Source organism: Gekko japonicus, unplaced genomic scaffold (genome assembly GCF_001447785.1).
Source record: "Gekko japonicus isolate JY-2015 unplaced genomic scaffold, Gekko_japonicus_V1.1 scaffold185, whole genome shotgun sequence".
Classification (NCBI taxonomy): Eukaryota; Metazoa; Chordata; class Lepidosauria; order Squamata; family Gekkonidae; genus Gekko; species Gekko japonicus.
The window spans coordinates 1546106-1570022 of record NW_015176457.1 but is presented as its reverse complement, the minus strand read 5'-3'; the positions used below and the strand labels follow the sequence as shown (position 1 = coordinate 1570022).

At 42.6% G+C, this 23917-nt stretch overlaps 1 protein-coding gene across 2 annotated transcripts in view; it reads right to left on the bottom strand.

Annotated features, from left to right (window-relative positions):
- Positions 1-23917, bottom strand: part of STOX2 (storkhead box 2) — a 178565-nt gene that overhangs the window by 63222 nt on the left and 91426 nt on the right. Inside the window, exon 1 of one of the 2 annotated variants that reach the window (XM_015426976.1) lies at positions 20008-20173. The exons of the other annotated variant lie outside the window; for it this stretch is intronic. Within the exon in view, the coding sequence (XP_015282462.1) occupies positions 20008-20173 (166 nt within the window). Of the gene's footprint in view, positions 1-20007; positions 20174-23917 lie in introns of those variants that run through there. 2 annotated transcript variants of the gene reach the window in all.

The following is a 23917-nucleotide window of genomic DNA, read 5'->3' as shown; positions in this document are numbered from 1 at the left end:
AAGAGATCAGGCTAGCCTTACTTGATGTTAAAGCCAAAAATGGGCAACTTGTTCTCAAAATTATTATATTTTTCATTCTAAAGTAACAGCAGAACATTAGTTGTCCTCACTCCCCCCAATTCCATTCACTAAAAAAGTTCCATTCTGAGTATAAAAAAAACACAACAATACATCATACATAAAATGCTGTTGCCATGCGACTAATAACCAGCCTCTCTCTGTTTCCTTTCATAAGTAATCCTTCAAGTGGGGAAACCACTCTGTAAAACTGCAGGGATTCAAGTAAGAACATCTGTAACCCTTAGCAGCCACTGATGATGCAGATGCAAAAAAAAAAAAAGGTGCCGTGACTGGCAAGCTCAAAAATAAGCACTGCATTGACCAGTAAGCATTATTGTTTGTTTCCTTTCCAATGACACTCTGCAAAGCAAAAATGCATTAGGATGTTTGAAAAGGGTAGATGCCCTGTCTCCACCGGTCTGGTAAACAATCCATTAGAAACTGACAGGGCAGCACAAAAAACACATTAACACACACACACAAAACAGACACCATCACTCCTGCGGCTGCACCTCATTCGGCAAGGGAGCCAGCAGGTAACTTTGCTCCTGTAAGCTATGCCAAGCATCTCTGTTCTGTCTTGATTGAAGCCAGTGATTAATCACCCTCCAGTGGAGCAACGCATGCAATGCAGACCATAGAAATAGAAAAACACCGTGGGAATTTTACGCCTTGCTGGGAAATCTTTTCATCTACCTCTAAAACTGAAAGTGGTGCAACAAATGAAGTAGAAATACAAGACAGGGGTTTTGTGTGTGTGTGTGTGTGTGTGTGTGTGTGTGTTTATGACTGAACATGTGTGATGGTATTCCCAAGACTTGCTGCAAAGGACAACAATTCCCTTTCACTTCAGCTGATTGTAAAAAGGTATGCAAACCTTTATCAGCAATCAAGATAAGCCGTCACCTGAGTTGCACGGCTTGGCCACCCACAGGCACATCTTACTATATGAACGTGGGTTCTTGCAGTTAGTTCTTGCTCATGGCGCTCTCTTGTAGACCTATGCCCGCCTTTGCTGTTTGATCTTGGGCACCAGACCAAATTTATGGAATTTCTGGTGGAGGAAGCATCTTTGGATTTGCATCAGAGGAGGAGGGAGGAGGAGGAGAGGGAGGAGGAGGAGGAGATTGGATTTATACCCCGCCCTTCACTACCCAAAGGTGTCTCAGAGCAGCTTACAAACTCCTTTCCCTTCCCCTCCCCACAACAGACACCTTGTGAGGTAGGTGGGGCTGAGAGAGCTCTTGACAAACTGCTCTTATTCAAGAACAGCTCTTATCAGAACTACGGCTTGCCCAAGGTCATCCAGCCAGGTGCGAGTGGAGGAGTGGGGAATCAACCCTGGTTCTCCCAGTTAAGGAACCTGGAGACCCACAGATTTCAGAACATGATTTCAACTCCAAGTCTGGCGTATTAATCACTGGTGTATGGTTAAATATACCGCCCTAACAACACTCTAGATAAATATATTCTGGGCATTTTTCATATCTACTGAGGATAAAGGAACCTCTCAACCAAGAAATGGTTTCAGACAATAATTAACTAAACCCTAACACCACCCCCCATTGTAAAGCTTACTGTGCCCTCTCTTACTGCTTGGGGACACAGGTGTCTGTAGCCTCACCACAACCTAGAATCATTGCAAAGCATTGCCATGAATATGAGGATACATTTACAGACAACAGTATCTCATCAGACAGTTGATTGACTGCAACTGCTATACACTAGGGCAATTTTTTCCATATCACAAGCTATAGCTGACATATATTTTAGCTCAAAATCCCACAGTTTGGATATTTTTTAGGAAGTTATCAGAATCACATTGGAAAAGATTACTAAATTACATATTCTAGGATGTTACTCTGGTTTTTAGTTTTCATACAGCACTCAAGTCTTTAGCCTTTCATTTATGGAATTATAAAGAAAACTGCAAAAGGAAGTAATAGCTTATTAACATTACATGTATGCTTGTGAACTCCCCCTTCTACCTTTGCACTACTATTCCCCGTTGCACTTCCCTTTCTGCAGCAAGCCAGTGTTTGCCATCACATCCCAATCAGCAAATACAGCTTGTTCTTATACTTGCACACTCCCCTTGCTCCTCTCTCACATGCAGAGCAAAACTGAAAGTATTGGTTTATGGTATTTCCCAGGTATACTTGGGTATTCAGGATTCTTGGGAATACTGGTATCTTTGTTGTTGTTCAGTCCCACAGTCGAGTCCGACTCTTCGCGACCCCACGGACCAGATCCCGCCAGGCCCTCCTGTCTTCCACCGTCCTCTGAAGTTTGCTCAATTTCATGTTCGCTGCATCTATGACACTGTCTAACCATCTCATCCTTTGCCGTCCCCGTCTTCTTTGACCTTCAATCTTTCCCAGCATCAGGGTCTTCTCCAGTGAGTGCTCCCTTCTCATTTGGTGGCCAAATGGTATCTAAGCCCCATGTATTAATTGAAAAATTCAGGGCATATCTAAGGGAGGCATTTTAAAGATCCCAGACCTGGGGCGTTTCCTCTTTAACAGGCTTCCTGGGCAACAGGAGGGAGGGATCACTTCCAGCGCAACGTGGGTCACAGCTGGCACAAGGCTCAGCTGGCCCATGGAAGGGGGCAGCTCCTGGCCAGAGCTATGAATCTAGCTGGCTCCTTCTCCCTCCCTCCTTTGTGGGGGCAGACCCTTTTGTGCAAGGCTGTTTTTCCCTCCCAGCTAGGGGCCAGTTTGGTGTAGTGGTTAAGAGCGGCAGACTCTGGACCAGTGTTCCCTCTAAGCTGAGTTAGTGTGAGCTAGCTCAGTTTTTTAGCCTCCGGCTCACACATTTTTGACTTAGCAAACTAAATTATGCAGTAGCCGAATCGCTCACTCACAACTTTAATGCCAGTAGCTCACAAAGTAAAAACTTTGCTCACAAGACTCCACAGCTTAGAGGGAGCATTGCTCTGGACAACGGGGTCCAGTTACCCACTCTTTCACATGAAGGCGGCTGGGTAACCTTGAGCCAGGCACAGTTCTTTCATTTGGTTGAAAAACAGTCATTCCATCCCCCCCAAAAAGTCCACCATAGAGAATAACAGAACCCAAATAAGTTAGGTATCCCAGAAAAACCCAAATCCTGAAACAGTATTGGAGGACCTAAATACCTTTTCTGAAATCTGAAAAATACCATTTTTTTCAGGTGCACATACCTACAAGATGGCTTCAACTGAACTCCACGCATGGGAGAAAGGAACAGAGCCACCACAAGAACAAGCTGCCTTTGTGCCCCTTACAGAAAAACAGAGGTTTGGTGTGACCTCCTGGGCAGAATTAGAAACCGTGGCTTGAAGTCGGCTTCTAATTCTGGTTTGGAGAGCAGGGAAAAGAAACAAGCAAACCAGAGTACCAATTATATAATGTTAAACTGTCATTTAGGGTTACATGTGAGTCATCCCATCATGTCATGATACAGACTTGGGATTGGTAGGCAGGAAAAACTCCCCCTTCCGTACCAACACCATGGGCATGCAGTTGCACTTGTGAACACGTACACCAGTAAATTATGTTCTGGGTGCCCAAAGCTGTGTCCATGATGCAGGTCCTTGAGTCACGGCAGAAATGGGTACAACACTCCTAAAAGTTTGCTTCAAGAAAAGTTTCCAAAATTGGAAGGACAGGACATTAGGAACACAGATAGCGATACCCAATTGCAGAAAGGTTTATATCTTCTTCAGAAAGTACAAACTTTTATGTAATAACACTAAAAGCACAAAACAGGAACAAGTGAAGGATCATAATATGTATTTCAAACTGTTCCACTTCGCATGATCACAAGCAGCATACCATGAAGGCGGGCACTATTTGTGTGTGTGTGTGTGTGTGTGTGTGTGTGTGTGTCTTTAAAAGTAAAATCACCAGAACTAAAAGGGAGAAAGAAACCAAGAATTCCTGCAATTAAAAGCTGATAGTTTTGCACCCCTAATACAGTAAAGCCATCTGTTTGGCATATCTCATTACAATGCTAACTTCCAAAAATGCAGAGCAATTTAAACCTCTAAGCCGTTCAACTTTACCAGAAGATGGGGATTATACTATTAGAGATATATTTTTCCACAAAGATAAAAAGAACATTGCTCATAGAACTTTCTAACACTACATTTGAAGGTACTGTGAAAAATGAAGGAATTCTGCTGGATATTAGAGAAGACTTTTTTTACAAGGTTGCATTCTTTTATAATTTATCTTTATAGTGAGTATTAGTGATGGCTACCAAAACAAGCCAAGTTCCTCAACATGTTAAGTAAGACTGACTAGGCAATCACATCTGACTGTATATTATACTAGTGGATTGCTATTAGTCTGCAATGAATATAACTGTACATAAACGCTGCAATGAAATGACACACATACATTGGATGACACAGTATGTCATCCAATAAACTTTTTGAGCTACTGAAGTTTTACTTGATAGTGGTATTTGATGCACACCTTCTTAATGATTGCCCTGGATTAGCCACACTGTTATGAATAGGTAATTTCACTGCTTCAAGACCAAGTTTCTATACTTACAACTTAAACATGCTACAGAACAGATGCATATGAAAGAGGTAATGGGACAACCGTGTACTGATTTTGAATTCATATTCCAGATGTTTGAATATTCAGATAAGGGACTGATATCTGCAGTTTATCATTTACTGAATACCGCTAATGCTCCGAAAATACTTCCTTACCAGAAGCTTTGGCAAAAAGACTGTGAGACTGAGCTTGATCAGAATTTTTGGAAAGAAGTATGGGAGACAAAAAATCCATATCCATGTTCTATTCCATTAGAATTACAGGATTTTAAGATCTTAACGAGATGGTATCTGACCCCCCAACGTCTCTCACACATGCAACCAACGATTTCCCCCAAATGTTGGAAAAAATGTGATAAGTTAGGTACATTTGCCCACGCTTGGTGGGAATGCGAACGGATTGCAGAATTCTGGGAGGACATAAAACAAATGGTACACAAAATCATAGGTATTGAAATCCCACTGAACCCTGAGAATCTCTTTCTCAAACATTGGCCACCTCACATTGAGAAGCACACTCACAAGCAGACCTTAGATGTGATGATATACGCTGCTCGCACAGCAATCGCTACTTGCTGGAAAGATCCAAATCCCCCAAAAAAGAGTTTATGGTACCAAAAGATGTGGGACCATTTTCTTATGGACTCTGTGACCAACAAATTGAACAGGATAGCACAGTACCCAATAGATAAACCTATAATGGATAAATGGAACCCTATATTAGAATTTTTAGCTTCAGAAGATTTCTTGCCCTCTTCCTGGCAGCAATTCCAGAGGTGGCTGTAAAGACTATTTCAACATGGAACACAACTCTATACTGCATGTTATATCCTACACCTCCTATACAAATAAGCAATACAGACACAATGCAATTTCATATTGGCAAATACATAGATGAATACTGTAGTTCTCAAGACATACCAGAGTGAATTAAATGTTTCCGAAATGTGAAAAGCACAAATGTAGTTTTTCAGATTTTTTATGTTACACAAAATTATTGGAATATTGTTATTATTATGGTACTTGACTTTTTTGTAACTTGTTTTATGATACAATAATTTTTTTAAAAAAAAGACCAAGTTCAATTATAATTCTTAGAGATATGTGTCATTTTCTAATTTTAACTATGTATAGTAATATTTTATTGGCACATATGAGATTTAGAAATATTATGCTAAATTATAAAGATATACTGTCAACATCAGAAATAACAAAACAATGCACAATATTGGGGAAAATAAATGTTACAATACCTTAAATGTTCACCTCCCAATTTAGAGGCTTTTTAGTGTTTGAAAGAACTGAAGAAGCAAATACAGAGTTAGATGTAAGAATTACAGAAAGAGAAATAAGAGGTTGGATCCAGCTTTTCCATTCACTCTTGCTTTTCCCTTTCTTACTACAGCCCACATGGTACAAGTCCTAAAATGCCCAGCATAGCCAAGGGGACCCCTCTTACTCTTTTCCACAGTGGAAAAGTTGGGCAGATCCATCCTGGTTAAAACAAAACAGGAAAAACAGCTGAAGGTATAACAGGAGTTTTAGACTTTATAGTTGATCAAAAAGGACTGATAGAGAGATCGGAAAAGCTGGAAATGGACATAAGGGTAAATGAAGCAATAGTTCCTAAAACTGAAAATAAATCTGCAACATGAGATACAAGGTAGAGAAACATCAAGTTCTCTATGGCAGGCTACCTAGAAAGGAACTACACGGTAGGGCAGGACTGGCCCATAGGCCCAGCAGAAAGATTCACCTGGGTGCAGCAGGGTGGGACCAGGCAAAGAAAGATGCAGTCAGGATACTCTCAGTGACAGGGCATCCTTGGCAGTCTTGCCCAGGGAAGCTCAAAAGAGTATGGAGATGGTGAACAAGACTAGGTAGAACATTGGTTCTCTGGGCCCAGGTGTTTTGAGGCAGGGCAGGGAACAGAGAAGGGTGGCGCTTAGCTCAAGGTAAAGGTAAAGGTTCCCTTGCTCGAAATCAGACACTAGGGTTGCGGTGCTCATCTCCATTTCAAAGCCAAAGAGCCAGCACTGTCCGAAGACGTTTCCGTGGTCATGTGGCTGCCATCCCTAAACACCAAGGCGCACGGAACGTTGTTACCTTCCCACTGAAGTGGTACCTATTTATCTACTTGCAATTTATTGCTTTCGAACTGTTAGGTTGGCAGGAGCTGGAACTGGAGATGGGAGCTCACTCCGTCATGCGGCACACTCGGGTCTTGGAACTGCTGAACTACTGACCTTCCACAGCCTGCAGTTCAGTGTCTTAACCACTTGAGCTCAAGAGCCAGATGTGAATCTGCAGCAATAAAAAGGGAGGAATAAGAAATGGGAGGAGGCTGGGCAGGAGAAATAGGAGGCGGGTTGCAGCATTGTGGCTTTTTTCCTATGTAATACATTGTAACCGGGGATGGGTGAAGTGAACCACAACTTCGGGTGCCTGGATTGATATATAAAGCAACCTGCATAAGGAAATAGTGCTCTGCTGCTTACCTGGTTTAAAACCCTTGGCCAGAATCACATTAGCCAGGAATTGTTTCTCATCAGGTAAGGTATCAAGATGGTGTGTGATATGTTCCCAAAAAAAATCTAATACCTCCCCCATTATGGTGTTCAAATTTGCCATACACAATGTGAGAGAAGCAGAGGTGTAAATCTTCCTACCCAGAGAATTTGTCTCCCTTCCTTATCAAAGGGAGAAGTATGGGCCCCAGAGCAGTGCTTCATCATGGACAATAGCATCCCCGATGTTACAACACTTGCTTGACATCATGAGGCAGGTGTAGGCTAAGCCTGCATCAGTGTCTCCCTCTGCTAGGAAGCTAGAGGTTATGCACAAAGTAGAGGAGGAGGGGTGCTACTTCCTCTTTATGCATCCCACAGCAAATTCACTGGTTACAGAAATCATCCCCTCCAGGCACTGAAAGTATTCTGGGTCTTGTTTAAACAAAATTAGATCAGTTACATATTATACTGAATTTGTTTTTCACTAACTGTTAACTTTTACACGGACTGTTTTAAATTTTTTTTGGCTTTTTGTTTTAACTGCTACACTGCTTACATTTCCATAATTAAAGACTGTATGGACTGTTCTGTAGCTGGAAGTCAATGAAGCCTTTATCAATATTCATGCCTTTCTCCCGGCCACAGCAAGCCACAGCCGGGGAGGGGGGATCACCCAGGAAAGGTTAAATGGCTGAGAGCCATTTAACCCATCTGCTGCAAGCCACTGCAAGCTTGGAAGCTGTGGGGGAGCAAAAGGGAACGCTGAAACGGCTTGCATCTATTTCAGCCTAGCAGCTGACAGCAGGGCCATAGCAAGGGTTTTTTTTTCTTCAGGGGGCATTTAAACAAGTCAGAGGGCATCCACACACACACACCAAGGCTGTGTCAAGAGCAACAAGAGAGTAAAAGTTTTTAAAAGCAATGAGGGGGGGGGGCCAAGGGTACCGGCAGGCATGGCAGGGCGATGGCTCAGTGTGGCAAGGCTGTGGAGCATGTGAAAAATAAAATAAACCAGCTGGATGGGAGTCGGGAGGCCTGGGCAGTAAGTTGGGGGGCCTGGCCCCGAGATGCTCCACTGTAGCTACGGGCCTGGCTGAGGGGTATGTGCCTTTAATTTACAACTAGTGGTACAATCCTATGCAGGTTTAATCTGATGCAAGTCCTTCTATATTAAACAGAATTCACTCTCAAACAAGTGTGCATGGGAGTGCACCCTGAAAAGGGTTTGGATTTTCTTGGAGCACGAAGTTTATATGGGTGGCCTAGGGTTGCCAGCCTCCAGGTGGTAGCTGGAGATCTCCTGCTATTACAACTGATCTCCAGGCGACAAAGATCAGTTCACCTTGCAAAAATGACCGCTTTGCAAGGTGGACTCTGGTATTATACTCTATAGAGGTCTCTCCCGTCTCCAAGCCCCATCCTCCTCAGGCTCCAGCCCCAAAAATCTCCAGGTATTTTCCAACCCTGAGCTGTAACCCTAGGGCAGCCAGCCTTTTTTCCTTACATACACAATACGTTCAACAACCAAGTTATTGCAGGAGAGGTTCCTTAGATTGGTACATGTATAGAGATCAGTATTCTCCCTTTTTACTATTGGAGAAAAGTTTCCAGAACATCTTCTAAATGCAGTTTTCTTCTGCAGTGTTCCAGAGGAGGAGGAATAGGAACAAATCAGAATAAGTTAGCTCTGCCTACTGTTGATCCCAGTCCCACCTACCACAAACAACCCTACCCTCTGTGTCACCAGCCGCAACACCACTGATCTCAAATTGACAACAGTGGCCTACAGGAGTGTCTGATAAAATTACCTAGTGCTTTCATAAAATCTAAATTTCTGTAACCCTAAAGTGTCAACTCCAGAAAATGTCATAGGTTTTCACTGCAAAATTCAATACTATTGAACCAAAACTTGCTTAAGGAGAAGGGAGACAAGAAAGACAATTAACAGAGTTAAACGAACAAATCGTTCCTTTGGAATCCACACAACCTAGCTGAGGAAAGAATGTACAACGATCTAAGCACTATAAATACACATATATGATTACGGACAGCTGGATTGCATTGTGCTGCCATTTGTGGGGAGAATGAGAATCTGAAGTAAAAGTTAATTACAAGATCAGAGGTAAAAGATGATCCACTGCAATTTTGCAATTGAAGAAGCAGAATGCTTTGGATAAAAACAGCTAACCAGAACATATTTGTGGGTTATCTGTACTCTATGACTGTAACGACAAAAACGAGAAACAGAACGATGAAAGGCAAATGGTGATTAGCAGTGCTTCATGCTGAGAATTCTCCACAAAATATATGTTTATATTGGTATCTGTGTCCTGAAATGTCAGAAAATATTTAAAGAATTGAATTGTTCTCAGGAGACAAAATTCTGATAAGTTTTTATTTTTGATGCCAAAGAAAATAGATCTCTAAAAACACGTAATCAATGGTATACAAGTGTATCATAGATAATGTAGTTATCTAGGTAGAAACTCTCACCTACAAAATTAGCTGAGCCATCTTTCCTCATGATCTTGCAATTATACAAACACACACAGACAGAAGAGCTGCCAATTCATACTCATATTTTAGAATTTTCCTCAAATAAGTTGTACCACCTGAAATTAATTACCCAAAAAATAAAAATAAAAGGAAGATTTTTATTTACTCACTTCTGTAAACCAAGTTATAGGACTAAGTTCCCAGTCTGAAAAAGTTTGGTTCAAAGCTGATGAATAGATTTGTCACTGTTGCTTACAAAATATATAGAATTTATTATACAGAAGAACTGTGCTCCCAGATATTTAACTAAACTACCAGGAACCTATTTTTGCACTTCACACCACAGTATTTCAGCCTTGAGAATGATCTCAGTGCTTGGAATGAAAAAGTCGGGGGGGGGGGGGAATTACCTTTTACAAAGCACCAAGCGATTCCCATCACCTTGTGATTTTTGCACAAAGTATGTGCAGAAGAAATGACTGGTGTTGATGTCTGAAAACAGACTAAATTAATTTGGCAAAGTTTTTGTTCCAGCACATGATAGATGGAGCCCCAGTGCCACACCATAGGCAAAAAACCCTGGCCTGTATCCATGAGATGGGATGTTTGATAATACTTTAGGGATAATGACAACCTGCAAGATACCTGTTACTTTTGTGTTTTTTAATGCAGAAGAACCTCAAAAGAACCACCTGTGGTGACTGAGAACTGCAGTAAGCCCCATCCATGTAGCTGTACCACCTTCTATGTGCCACGCTTGCCACTGACTAGAAGACTGAAGGAACCTTCTTCTTCTGGGCCTGTCTATTCAGCTGCTGTGGCCAAAAAAGAAGAAGTCTGGGCTCTCAGAAAGTCCACATTTGGTCCTCTAAAGTTTGCGAGTACTCCAGAAACTATCTCCAGAAGCAAGTCTGGAATCTGGTCATTAAACAAAAGAGGAAAGAAAAGAGCTGGCATCATGTACCAGAAAATCTCCAAGTGGTTTTTGCTGTGGAATAAAGGATGAGTCAGCAGAAAAAGAGAAATCTGATAATGATAAATATTTGAATGCATTCCCGACAATTCTGTAACCCTGACATTCTAGATAAAATAATACATAAGGCAATGACAGGAGGTTGTATATATGGTGAAATTCTGTGATGCCGTTTTAAAATAGAAACATCACATAAAAAGGGCTTTCAACATTTTGATGAATGTATTATAGTTTATGTTAAGGCTAAACTCTGTGCCGAGTTTGGCAAACTCAAGCCCACTGATTTAAATAAGCTTATCACGTTCAAACATTTTAAAGGTCACTTAATGGTTGCAATGAAAATCCAACTGAGAAGACCTTCTAGAACATTATAATACAAAACAAGGTTCATCAATGTTCTGAAAAAGTGAGCAATGACTCACGAAAGCTCATCCCCTCCTACAAATTCTGTTAGCCTTTAACATGCTACAGACAAACACAGCTACCCTTCTTGATCAATGTTCATCAAGTTATTTGATTAAAGAACTGTACCAAGGTGAGCTGATCCTGTGCCTCCATCTTCCAAGAAGTGGGAGTGTGTGCATGCATATCTCCTCCTCTAACATGACCTATAAGAAGCGATTGGGCTAGACAGTGACAAGGAACATTGTCTCTTGGTTTAGTCTCAGTTACAAGAAAAGTTATCAACTCAATTTCAATTCAAAACCTTTATTGGCATGGATCAGAATCATAAACAGTCACCCTTCAGTTCATGGATTTAACACACAGCTTCCTCATTATAAGGCAGTTGATAAAGAGTTATCAACTCTTTATCCTTCACTTAAACTTTCAGTGTCTCACAAGTAATAACATCTTCCCAATTCACAGTTACAATTATGTCACTACACAGACAGTCAAAAAAGTGGCAGACGTTCTAAGCCTCAACCATCTTATAAATGTGTAGGGATTATTCTTGCTTCAGACAGACCAGGCCAGTCAGGTTTCAATGATCAACTCTTTTCTGCTTGCACTGCTAACTTTTGTCCTTTCTATTTCCTGCTCCTGCTGCCAGACTCTTTGTAGTGTGGGAAAGACTACTAAATCTTGAACATCAGAGAGTGAATACAACATGTCTCCCCCCACCCACCCACCAAGAAGAGAGACAAGTTACAGGGGCTGAAAATGAGCATGATTCTCTGTTCTCACACCCACCAACAGCATTAAATATCTGATGGTTCTTTAACACTGGGGGCTGCTATAGAAGACAGACAGTATGCAAAAGAAAAAACATTGCAAGATGTGGCTTCCAGTGTTTATAATATGGAGACATCTAGGTTTTGCAGTCCCACAACACTGAAGGACTACTGTGTGTGTAGGAAGCAGGGGTCATTTCCTACAGGAGCGGAGCTCTGGCAGTAAAGAGCCCAGGGGGCGAGCACATGCCACAAGCCCCGCCCCCTGCTCCCAGCAGCCCTCAGTCAGAGCAAGAAGCAGCCAGGTAAGTTGCAGAGCCACCCCCTGGCCCCCTGGTCCAAACCATCCAGTGGCACCTTTAAGACCATGTTTTATTCAGGTACAAGCTCTCCCTCCTCTGCAAGGACAGATCTGCGTGTCCCCCCCCCAATAGCTAGCAATCCAAAACAGTCCAGTGGAGCCTGAGCGGTGGGTGTCGCCTCCTGACACACTTCCGGTGATGTCAGGGGGTGTGGCATATGCAAATAAGTTATGCTAATGAGTTATGCTAATGAGCTCCTGCACCTCTTTTTCTACAAAGTGACCCCTGGTAGGAAGGGTGGACAAAGACACAGGTCAAACACCCCCGGAGCACAGTTCCAACCAAGTCACTATGACAACTTTATGCACAGTTCTCTCATCACTGCAAAGGAAGTTGGGTGTTCATACAGGACACCTGCAACTCACCCTGTGTTAATAATTCCACAGGGGTAGCCAAGTTAATCTGTTGCTGCAAAAATAAAATGGGAGTCTTGAAAGTCTTGAAGCACCTTAAACACTAAATGAAAATTAAATTATTCCAGCATAAGATTTCATGAGCTTCAGATCCAGTGAAAGGATATTCACTATTCCGTGATTTTCTGTAGAGAGAGAGAAAAAATTGAAACAAGGGGCCATGAAATGCAGGAAGTATGGGGTGAAATTCAAAATTAATTATAAAAAAAATAAGAGACTGTTCACTAATTATGATAAGCTAGTTTACCTGTCATTGTCTGAGTTTGCTAAAATAGTTAGCAGCCATAGCGAGTAAAATATCCCAAGCCCTGGAACCTTATGGCATCCACGGAAAAATTCCAAGTTTGGGTGGTATGCCGATTACCACTGTTTCTGGAATGGGAAAATTTGGTTATAAAAGTCGATGCTTTGGTAATATTCAGGCTCAAGTAGAGTCATAAGTATAAACACAGAGCTATTATTGAAGAATGGTTTCAAAACACGCAGCCAGATTGTTAACTGGGTTTCCAGTGGGGAACAAACTTCTTGTTGTTGTTCAGTCGGACAGTCGAGTCCGACTCTTCGCAACCCCATGGAACAGATCCCGCCAGGCCCTCCTGTCTTCCGCCGTCCTCTGAAGTTTGCTCAATTTCATGTTCGTTGCATCTATGACACTGTCTAACCATCTCATCCTTTGCCGTCCCCGTCTTCTTTGACCTTCAATCTTTCCCAGCATCAGGTTCTTCTCCAGTGAGTGCTCCCTTCTACAGTATTTCAATACCTACACTAGTTACCAGTTTCATTCCAGGGATAAGTCCTTGCTTTGATCATATTCTGGGACCAGGGCATGTGAATGACTGTCTTCTTCCATAGGAACCCTCCAATGACTTAAGATCATCAAACTTGTTGAGGCTATATGGGCTGCTAATACAGAGAGCTCTGTTTTCATGTGGTAACCATCCAGCTGTGGAATTCCCTCTGTAAGAAAAACAATGTAAGCCCCCCCCCCCCCACTATTATGTTTAAAATGCCAGACTAAATCCATGCTGTCTGCTGCGGCTTTTAATTTCATTTATATTAACCAACTGAAAAGCTTTTTTTAAAAAAAATGGTGTAGCTACTGTTTGAATATCACTTCTCTTTTTAAATGTTTGTTATTTACCTTTCTCCATATGTTCCCATGTATCAACTTTGCTCAGCATAGCAACATTTCTTCAGTGGTCCCACCTACTTCAAGGGTGCAGTTTATTTATTTCATTTATTTATACCACGTCTTTCCTATTGGCTCAAGGCAACTTACAAGTAATTAAACATTGTAAATCGAAACCAAGTAAAATAAAATATTCCAAAATACCCTGTGCAAATTCTTTTTTTCCTGCTGTTCATACTCCATCAAATGCCCTGGTAAACTAGCAAAGCTTACAGCCCCTCCTGAAAATCTCCAACGAGGGGGCTCTCAATCTCTTCAGGGAGCCCATTCCAGTGGGGCTGTAATGGTAAAGTCACAAGTTCTGGTTGGTGCTGGGTGGCCACCCAAAATGGGGGAACAACCAACAGGGGAGCAGCCTGGTCCAGAATTCATGACCATGGCTGGTACACAGGAACGCAGAGAAAGAGATGATCCTTCAGGTATGGGGGCCCTAGGCTATGAAGGGCTTTAGTGGTCATATCCAGCTCCATGAACTAACTAGGAAACAAACTGGAAGACAATGTAGCTTTTTCAAAATGGGCAATATATGTTCCCATCAGCTATCCCCTGACAATAATTGGCTGCTGCATTCTGGACCAGCTGTAGTTTCCAGGCAGTCTTCAGGGGTAGCTCAATATAAAGCACATAAAAGAAACCAAACCATGAGGTTATATAAGCATGGATGAGCATGGCCATATTGGCTAAGAAAGGAGAATTGACAAACCCGATGCAGATAATAGAAGGTGCTCTTAATCAACCTGCTTTCCAAACTGCAAGGCTTGTTCTATGAGCCCTTGCAAGCTCTTAAACTGCTCTACAAAAACCAGCTCCACCCATTCCAGGACAAGTGGATCCATTCCCTCTAGAAACATCAGCATTACTGACCAGCATTACTCTGTCCTGTCTGGATCCTTCAGCTTCTTCTGCGTTAGCCATCTGACCACAGTTTCAAAGCACCAGCTCAGAACCAATACAGATACGTCTTGAGTAATGAAATATCAAGACGGGTGTCATCAATACCCAGATGACACCCAGCTCTATATACTCAAGCCTCCAAATGCAACTGGTGACCCAAAGTTCTGGACAATCTCATTCAGTGGCCTCATATATATTAAACAGCATGAGTAGGAGAACAGAACCCCGGGGCACTCCACAGGTTAAACCATTCAATTGATTCTGCAGCTGTCCATTTATGAGTCTTTTCAGTAGCTGCCCCAGCTCTCTGGAATGACTTCTCAAAGAAACTTAGGAAAGAATCAACTCCACTGGAATTCCACAAAGGATATAAAATTAAACTTTTTAAAAAGTGCATTTGGAGTCCCCGAATACTGGTTAAAATCTAAGGACTCCATCTATAGGACTCTTAGGCAGGGTTCAGCTAAATGGGTGTTCTATACTGGCAGATTTTGATAGCTGACTTTACTGATTTACTGATTGTTAAATTGCTTTATTTCTATTACCTGCCATGGGTCCCAGTTGTTTGGAACAAAGGTGGACATGCATATTTTAAATAAATAGTTCTTGGGCCCCTTTGAAGACAGAGTGAAAAAGGTGAGATATAAAATATTCAGTAAACCTGCTAAATCAGCTCCTGGTGGAATATTATCATTTATTTTATAGGTAAGAGCACAAGAATATGTCCCCTTTTTCTTACTGACATTAGTCTTACTAAAACTGCATTAGTGTTACTAAGTCAAAGTCAGTATAACCTAGCAGGACAGCAGCATACTTATGAGTTTTTGCTGGAGATATCAGAATTGTAAATATAAGACAGTAAAATTACTATTATCTTCTAAGCTGGAGTAGTTAACTCTACATTCCACTGACCATAAAGAACATACATGACAGGTTTATTTTTGTAAAAGACAGGAGGACATGAGAAGAAGGTTCCAAAGTCTCACAAACTTCAGGACCAAATTTAGAACCAGATAGTAATACAGTTAAATGTAATGCCTAAAAACCCTTGCCAGAAGGTGGACATCAGGCTTGAAATTCGCATCTTGAGGATAAAGACATAAGATCATTAACTGCCCAGCCTTTCCAGATAATGTCTGACCTTTATTTCGATCTTAGGTTCCAAAGCATCCAGTCTAGACATAAGAATCAAAACCCAACTGATCATCTACCAAAGGCTAAGTCAATCCGGAGCCTTTATCAGTAGGAAAGGATGGAGGCCAAAGCTGCCCTTTTATATAATGGCTGCAGGTGAATCATTTCCGAATGAGCCTCCTGGAGTTTGCACAGGATTCCAAAGCCATTACCTGGCAACAAAGACCAGGAAGATTAAAATGGTATTGGTACACACAAGGGAGTTTAAGGCCACCATGTTTTACCAATCAAATTAAACAAAAAAGAGGAACTTACAGCCTGCCAAAGACATGGGATAATGAGGAAACACATCTTAAGAGACCCTCCCCCCAAGACTATCTGTAACCAAGCTCATCTAAGCAGATCTTGAGAAAGCCATAGGATGGTGGTGGAAAGTGCCATCAAGCCACAGCTGACTTATGGTGACCCTGTAGGGTTTTCAGGGCAAATGCTGCTCAGAGGTGGGTTTGCCATATTCTGCCTCTGTGTAATGACTGTGGACATTGCACAGAGGCAGAATATGGCAAACCCACCTCTGAACGGATCTTGCCCTGAAAACCTTACAAGGTCACCATAAGTCAGCTGTGACTCCCGTCCAAGCACTAACCAGGGCCGACCCTGCTTAGCTTCTAAGATCTGATGAGATCATGCTACCCTGGGCCCTTCATGCATCCCTGGAGCAACCATTCCTCAGAATAATGAAACCTGGGTGCTAAATAGATTTAGCACTGAATCGGAGAGTACACTGACTACAGAGTTTGGACAATATTGTTCTTCCTATAGAGAGCACTTGATATTTGTCCCAGTTAATACAACATCCAGTGGTCTCTCCAAAATTATAAGATTCATCACATGGGGCACAGTATGTTCATTATCTGAAATGTAACACCTGTGCTTTATCAACTTAAGAGTTTATAGTCATGGTCCCACAAACTATATCAAACCATCTGCCCCTTAAGAGAAAAACCGACATAACATTAACCTTGTTGTTTCAAAATGACTATTGTGCAGATGATAATTTATCCATAGTATCCAAAACTTCTAGCTAATGCAAGGATTTAATATGTTTATTTATATATTTTTCCTTTATTTCAGTGGCAGGAAATGTAGCCAGCTTTCCCGGGGGGAATTAATATTTTCTAAATGAAGAACGAACCCCATGCATGGCCTCTGAACCCTGTGTTGATTGGAAGCTTGAAGCAGCCCTGGACTGCCACAGAGAGCATCCACTGAGAAATTATTCAGCGTTTTAAATAGCATGATTCCCTATGTTCATTTTCATAATAAAAAGTCACTGCTTTAGCTATCCATTTCATGGGGGGGGGGGTTTTCAGCTAGCAGCTTTTCAATACCTTCTTCTGTTTCTGGGCAGTCCACTCTGAAGGGTATTCAAAATGCTAATATTAAGCAGTGACACTACTTACCATAAATCAAATTTTGGGCCCATTATTATTCATCGGAGAAGGAAAGACTGTTTTAAAAATAGTCTACCCTCAACTCTGCAGAGAGTTGCTGCAATTCTGCATTAATAATCTGGACTCCAGTTAAGAGATTTTACTATTGCACAAATGACAACTTTGCTATCAAATTGTGTTTCATAGACATTAACATACCCAATGGACATTTGCCACATGTGTTCCTCAAAAAAAACACCCCATAAACTGGAATTCACTCTTGTCTAATGGATGTGAATTTCTAATATGCCCCATCTCAGGGTGGGGAGAGAGGGAAGACAGTACCTTTGGTTGCTTCCATACTTTGGATCAAATAATCATGCTCAAGCCAGAAGTGTTCTCTTCCACCCTTCAAACAATGCAAATGCTTATTTAAAAAGAGGCACAACAATGCCCAAGGTGATTAGGCTAAATGACTGGTTAAACAGAATGCAACACTCCAAATAGCCATGTGTTTCATAGCACTCTCTCCTGTTAAAGGTTCTGGGCGACAAAGGAAGCATTTGTATTCACAGTCACTGCAACTTTTATGCAAGAAGACTTCCTATAGATTTCCTGTCAGGAAGAGAGTTTCCTTTTAAAAGAGCCTAAGTGTTTAGATACAGTATCCATTTCTCCCAAAACCAATATTTGGAAAGGCAAAGGACATAGTTCATTAAGTGGGGCGGGGGGGGGGGGCCCAACCCACAAAACAACTTTTGCAGCTACAGCATCACATGCTAGATTCGCTTTACATCATTCTTGTTTCAACTGCCACTTGTGCTACCCTCCTAACAATTATAGTGTATTACTCATAGTTGATGTGTCACCTGCTCTCTCGCCCCCCCACTTCTCAACACACACCATATGCTCTTGCACTGTAGCACTGCAGATACTCGCCTTCAAGATATTCATAGATGTAACATTCCATTTTAGAATGTTCAGACACAATAGCATAACCTTTGCACTCCCAAATCAGGTACACGTTCGTGTGTGTGTGTGCGCACGCACATACAGAGTATTGCCAAACTGGGTTATATACCCACCACCAAGTTTCTTCTTTTATTAAGCAAGTGTGTGTGTGTGTGTTTCATTCATACAAGTTACTGTAAAATGCTTACAGAAACAAACAAACAGATAACTCCACTACCAATACTAATGTCATCCTTTTTCTGGTACTTTTTCTACAGCTGCACAAAGCGAACTGACTGTTCAGTGAGACATGATGTTATTTTCCTCTAAAACATCCCAAATCTACATACCTGCATGAAGTGATTAAGAGCACCCGTTCTAATAGGTGGACAGAGTGAGGACAGATTTGTCATAGGTGAGTACTGCTGGACGTACTGCAGCAACCAAACTCCAACTATTAGAGTTCCTCTTTAGCATTATTTGCATTTATTTCCCCTTCAAGCATGGCTTTGGAGTGAAAAACAAATGTTTTCTGCAAAAAACTCATTCAAAACAATGTTTCCACAAAATATTGTTTTCTATACGTTTAAGGCTGCTGACTATGGAATGTTCAAAAGACATTTTTAAATCATGGAGAATCCACTGCTGGCTAAAGGGATATACATACAAGAGAGAAAGGAAAAAATGAAATCATAAGTATGTAAATTACTGATAACTGCAAAGCATCCCCTTCCCCCATCTCTGGTTCAAAGCCAAAGCCTGTGGTGATATGTTAACAAACCTTTCTTTCTTTGACATTGCTGGAAAAATATGCCTTGATGGTAAATGGGTTTTTGACATACTGACATTGAAATGCTGTGTATGATCATCATACTATTGAAGCAGCCAAACAACAAAGGACATTTCCAGGACTTAATATACATACAGGCCCCCTTTCAATATTTTCTAAAATATTCTTTTATGTTTCTCTTAACTATGTGAATTAAAAAAAACATTATAGTATGCTCAAAATAAAACATGGATTCATGTACAACAACAAATCTGAGAGGCATTTCCTTCACCAATTCCTCATTCAAAAGGTTAAGGCTTCTGCGGCTTAAAATCTCCAACAGCTTTACTATTGCATTTTGTTTGTGCTTCTATCCTGCTATGCGTGCAGAAACATGTTGATGCAGTGTCCCATTATTTGTAGAGAGCTTCTGCTGAAGCAATGAACAGAAGAACATACACATGGGATATGCATTCATAGATACTCATTTCCCCCATACACACAGAGAGATGTTTACATTTAATACTCATTTTCATCACCAGCAAATTTGTGATGGGGGGGGGGGGCACAGCCAACTGGAACACGAAGACCAGATTTACAGGCCCTCAACAGCAGGTGACACTTTTTTTTGTTTAGAAAACGAAACACAGAAATGCCTATTGAGATAATTGTATTTAGCTGGATTAAGAGAGAATATCTGGTTTGATCATCATTATTCAGCACAAGGGGTCTGGATTGGGGGGTGGGGGGCCCGCTTCTGGGATCCCATCTCCCAGGCATTTTGATTTCCTGAGAATACAGGTTTGACCATTTCTCTCTTCATTGATCTTAAAGGGCGGGTGGGGGTGGTTCGAAGAAGGTTTTCAACACCATATTGAGAAGGCCCTGCTGTGTATCTTCCTGAAGTACAAAATGGTGGATGTGTGGTTTAAAAGAAATTGCATTATTCATTACAACCTATGCTAATCAGCCACCGGATAACCCGTTCTTAACACAGCGCAGGGGAGATAAACATGCAAGACCCAACCTTGGAGCAAACAGAGAGATGCGCATGTTTACTCACAGGCACACACACACACACAAAAGCTGTCTTACAGACCTGATGTCATGTAGCCCCGTGATGCCTGGGAAAGGAAAGCTGGTGGGAAATGTTTGTGCAGGCGGTAGTCCTTCTCGCTGCGGGACCTCATTCGGTCAGAGGCCCGGTCCGAGAAATCCGAGCTAGGCCAGGCCCGCCGTAAGGTGGTACTCCGGGTCTTCTTCATCTCGAGGCTACCTGCAGTTTAATCCACCACGAGCAGGAGCGGCGGCGGCGGCGGCGGGAGCATGAGCCAGGCCTCACACAGCTTGCTCGCTGCACACTCTCGCTTTGGTTATTTTATTTTTTCCTGCTCTTTTCCCTCACATCAATCGCTTCGCAGGCAGGGCCCGGGCTGGCGGCGCGAGCCACATTCTGCCGCTGCCTCGTCCATCCGAGCGAGCTGCAGGTCCGTTTCTTCTCTCTCCCTCGAAAGAGCCGATGATAACACGCGTCCCACAATGCATTACACTTTACTGGCACTCAGACCCAGCTTCCCAGAGTCATGTGGAGGGGAAGGCAAATTATGTGGCTTCCAAGGCGGGGTAGCGGCGGCGGCGGCGGTGGAGGGAGACTGGGGAAGGGGGGAGGGAGAGAAGGTGAGAGGGGGAGAGAGCTGCGGCTCCGTGGCGCGGAGGCTCTGGGGGTCCCAACACAATAGCGCGATTCAGCACACAAGGGCTTAGCCAACTGTGAGCCGGGACACAAAAGACCCGAGCGAATTAGGCGAAGCAGACGGCCTTTGGTTTTGACCCGAAAGACCGCAGGAAGCAGAGCAGGGAAGCATCCAATCTGCAATGCCATAGGAGTCGCATGAAGTGCTAGTAGCAGCCAAATGCTGATGTCCCCCCCACCTCTCCAGCCTTCAACCTATCAGAATCCGAGCAAAGCATCAATGAAGCAGCCTGGAAAAAAATCATGGCTGCAGCAACCATTCTAGCATTTTTCATGGCAGCAGCAGCAGCCACGGCTTTTCCTCCCGCACTGGCACACCATATCCCCTCGTCCATCCATTCAAGGTGTAGAGACATACAAAACAGCCGCGGTCGCGTTCAATGCAGATGGTCCTAATGGCCGAGGCTCCTGTCTTCTCCGCGCTCTGGCGACTGAGGCTTGTCAGGCATTTCTTCCTTTTCGCATGCAAGGTTATTCTTTAAAAACACACAGAGAGAGCAAACGTGCCTACGTCCGCCGATCGACAGAGCCACCTCCTGCAGCCTTTGGACGAGGGGTCTGCAAGATTAATCCAAACGTTTTTGCATGCAGGGGAAGAAAAAGGGGGGGGGGACGCAACAGCCAGTGTGTATCGTCTGCCCAGCTTGCCTCTGCGCCTCTCCGCCTCCAACACAGTGAATCGCTATTGAGAAGCAGGAAACGAGGCAGCCACCCAGTCTTATGCTAATCGAGAAGCTGTCTTAAGTTAGACGCGCTGAGCCAGTCAGGCGGCGCTCATTTTCATGTAAACTACCCTTAGGCTGACCCAAACCTTGGCTTGTGCCCCAGCCTATAATCAGTTTCTATTTACATACAAAGTTGTATTTTTTTAAATGACAACCCAGCCGGCTCCTCCTCTTTTGTTCCCCTCAGAAAGAGACCCCCCCTCACACACACACTCTTGTTTTTGAAACCAGAAAGGATGGCAAGATATTTTGGCCTGTCCTAACAATAGCTGGGGTGGGGGATAGAATCCAAAGGCAGAATCAAGTAATTTGACAGCTGGAAAAGAAAACTTGGGGCAAAGTAATCTAACTGGTATAGAAGCAGTTTCTCAACTGGCCCTTCTCCCTTTACACACACACACACACACACACACACACACACACACACACACTAAACAGCCAGACTGTGAGAAATCTCTGTTACAAACCCAGGCTGGATACAGCTGTTTCCATGCCAAAAACCAATCACTGGAGCAAGAACCCATCAGTGGAAGTTTTCTTCAGGCTGTGTAGTTAGCTTGGGGACATACAAGTCCTTAAAGCATAAATATTCCCCCCTCTCCAAAAAGGAATTTTAGCTATATTTTTGTCTAACCCCAAAAACCAAGATTTTTCATTAAAAGTAGCGTTGTTTACCACAGAACATTTAGAATTTTTTTACTTCACCCACTAATACAGTGGAATACTGAGTCAAGTTCAAGGTTTTGGTATTGGCCTATAAGGCCTTGAGCGGTCAGGGACCATCTCTTCTATTATGTCCCTGGAACAGCGTTACGCTCTTCAGATAACAACTTGATAGTGGTCCCTGGCCCTAAAGCTATCTGGCTGTCCTCAACCAGGGCCTTTTTGGTCCTGGACCCAACCTGCTAGAACTCTCTGCCAAATACCATCAGGGCCCTGCGGGACCTTATGCAATTTTGCAGGGCCTGTAAGGCAGAGATGTTCCACCAGGCTTTTGATTGCGGGCAGCAATGGTTTCCATCCTAGCTGGCACTAGTGTTCCTTCTAAGCTGAGTTAGTGTGAGCTAGCTCACAGTTTCTTAGCCTCCGGCTCACACATTTTTGTCTTAGCTCAGGAAGGATGGCTCCAGAGCAAACTAATTTATGCAGTAGCCAAATTGCTCACTCACTACTTTAATGCTAGTAGCTCACAAAGTAGAATTTTTGCTCACAAGACTCCACAGCTTAGAGGGAGCATTGGCTGGCATCTGGCACCCTTTTCCACTCCTGCTGCTTCTTATAGCTGCCTTGCCCTCCTCTCTCCTGCCCACGAAGCAGCCAGCAGTCTGAAATTGGATCAATGAGTACATGTTATCTGATTGGATTAAAATATGTTGATATGTTTTGATATGTTTTATGAATGTAGTACGTCACCCAGAGCCCTGCAATAGCAAGGATTGGGCGATTAACAAATTTAATAAATAAATAAATAAATATCTTCTATTAGCCATTCATGGATTCACTTATTCTCCCTTTATCTGACCAGATATGTAGGGGAAAAAGAGACCACAGAAGTGGAATCGATTTCTAGCAAGACTTTCTTAATGGGGATGAAAGGGTTACCTTCTCACATGCACCACTACAGAGTCTGCGAACATGGTCTTTTCAGAGTTGGGGTCATTGGTGACCACAAACCTTCTTGCTCCCCAGAAACCATAAAAGCCTACAATAGCGCTGACAATTTTTACAAGGAAGGTCACATCCTTACCTTTTCTCTCAATTGACACTTTATCTGTAATTTATTGACATTCCAATTTGCCCAAGAATATTCAGTAATGCATATATCTGGTCACTTGAACACTGGCTTGGTATGTATTTTCTTTACAAACATATGGCTTTACAGATATATCAAATATTTTCTTTCTTTCTTTTCTGTCTTTTCTTTAGGCTGCTGCTATCCATTGCTATGCAAAACCATTTGGGCCAATCAAGAACAAGATGACGAAAAGCTACTTCTGCATCTTGTGGTCAGATCCAAGAGCCTCTGGCAGCAGATACATCATCATACCTCCTTCAATGTAAAGGAGCAAAACCCTTGCTTACACCATTTCACTGTTATTGCCCAACTAACAGCTCTAGCTGAAGATATCCAAAGTGTGCCACCCATCCCTCCACACAGCTGGCCTACGTTTGAAACAAGTGTCCATGACTACGATCAACACAGATAGCATCCATGCATATACTTAGTCCCTTAGATTAATTCTAGGAATTAACCACAGAGATAATGTGCATTGGATACGACAACATTTGTATACTGTCCCCGAAACAGATGCACCAGATAGGTAGAGAGGCAAGGCGCAATTGCCTCCCATCCCTTCCCACAGCATGAAGGATCATATTTTGTTCGATATCACGTACTGCTTAACTAACAATAACTATTAGATCTCCTGTACCGACAAAGTATCCCACACTGGCCCTGACCTGGATAGCCCAGGCCAGTGTTCCCTCTAAGCTGAGTTAGTGTGAGCTAGCTCACAGTTTATTAGCCTCTG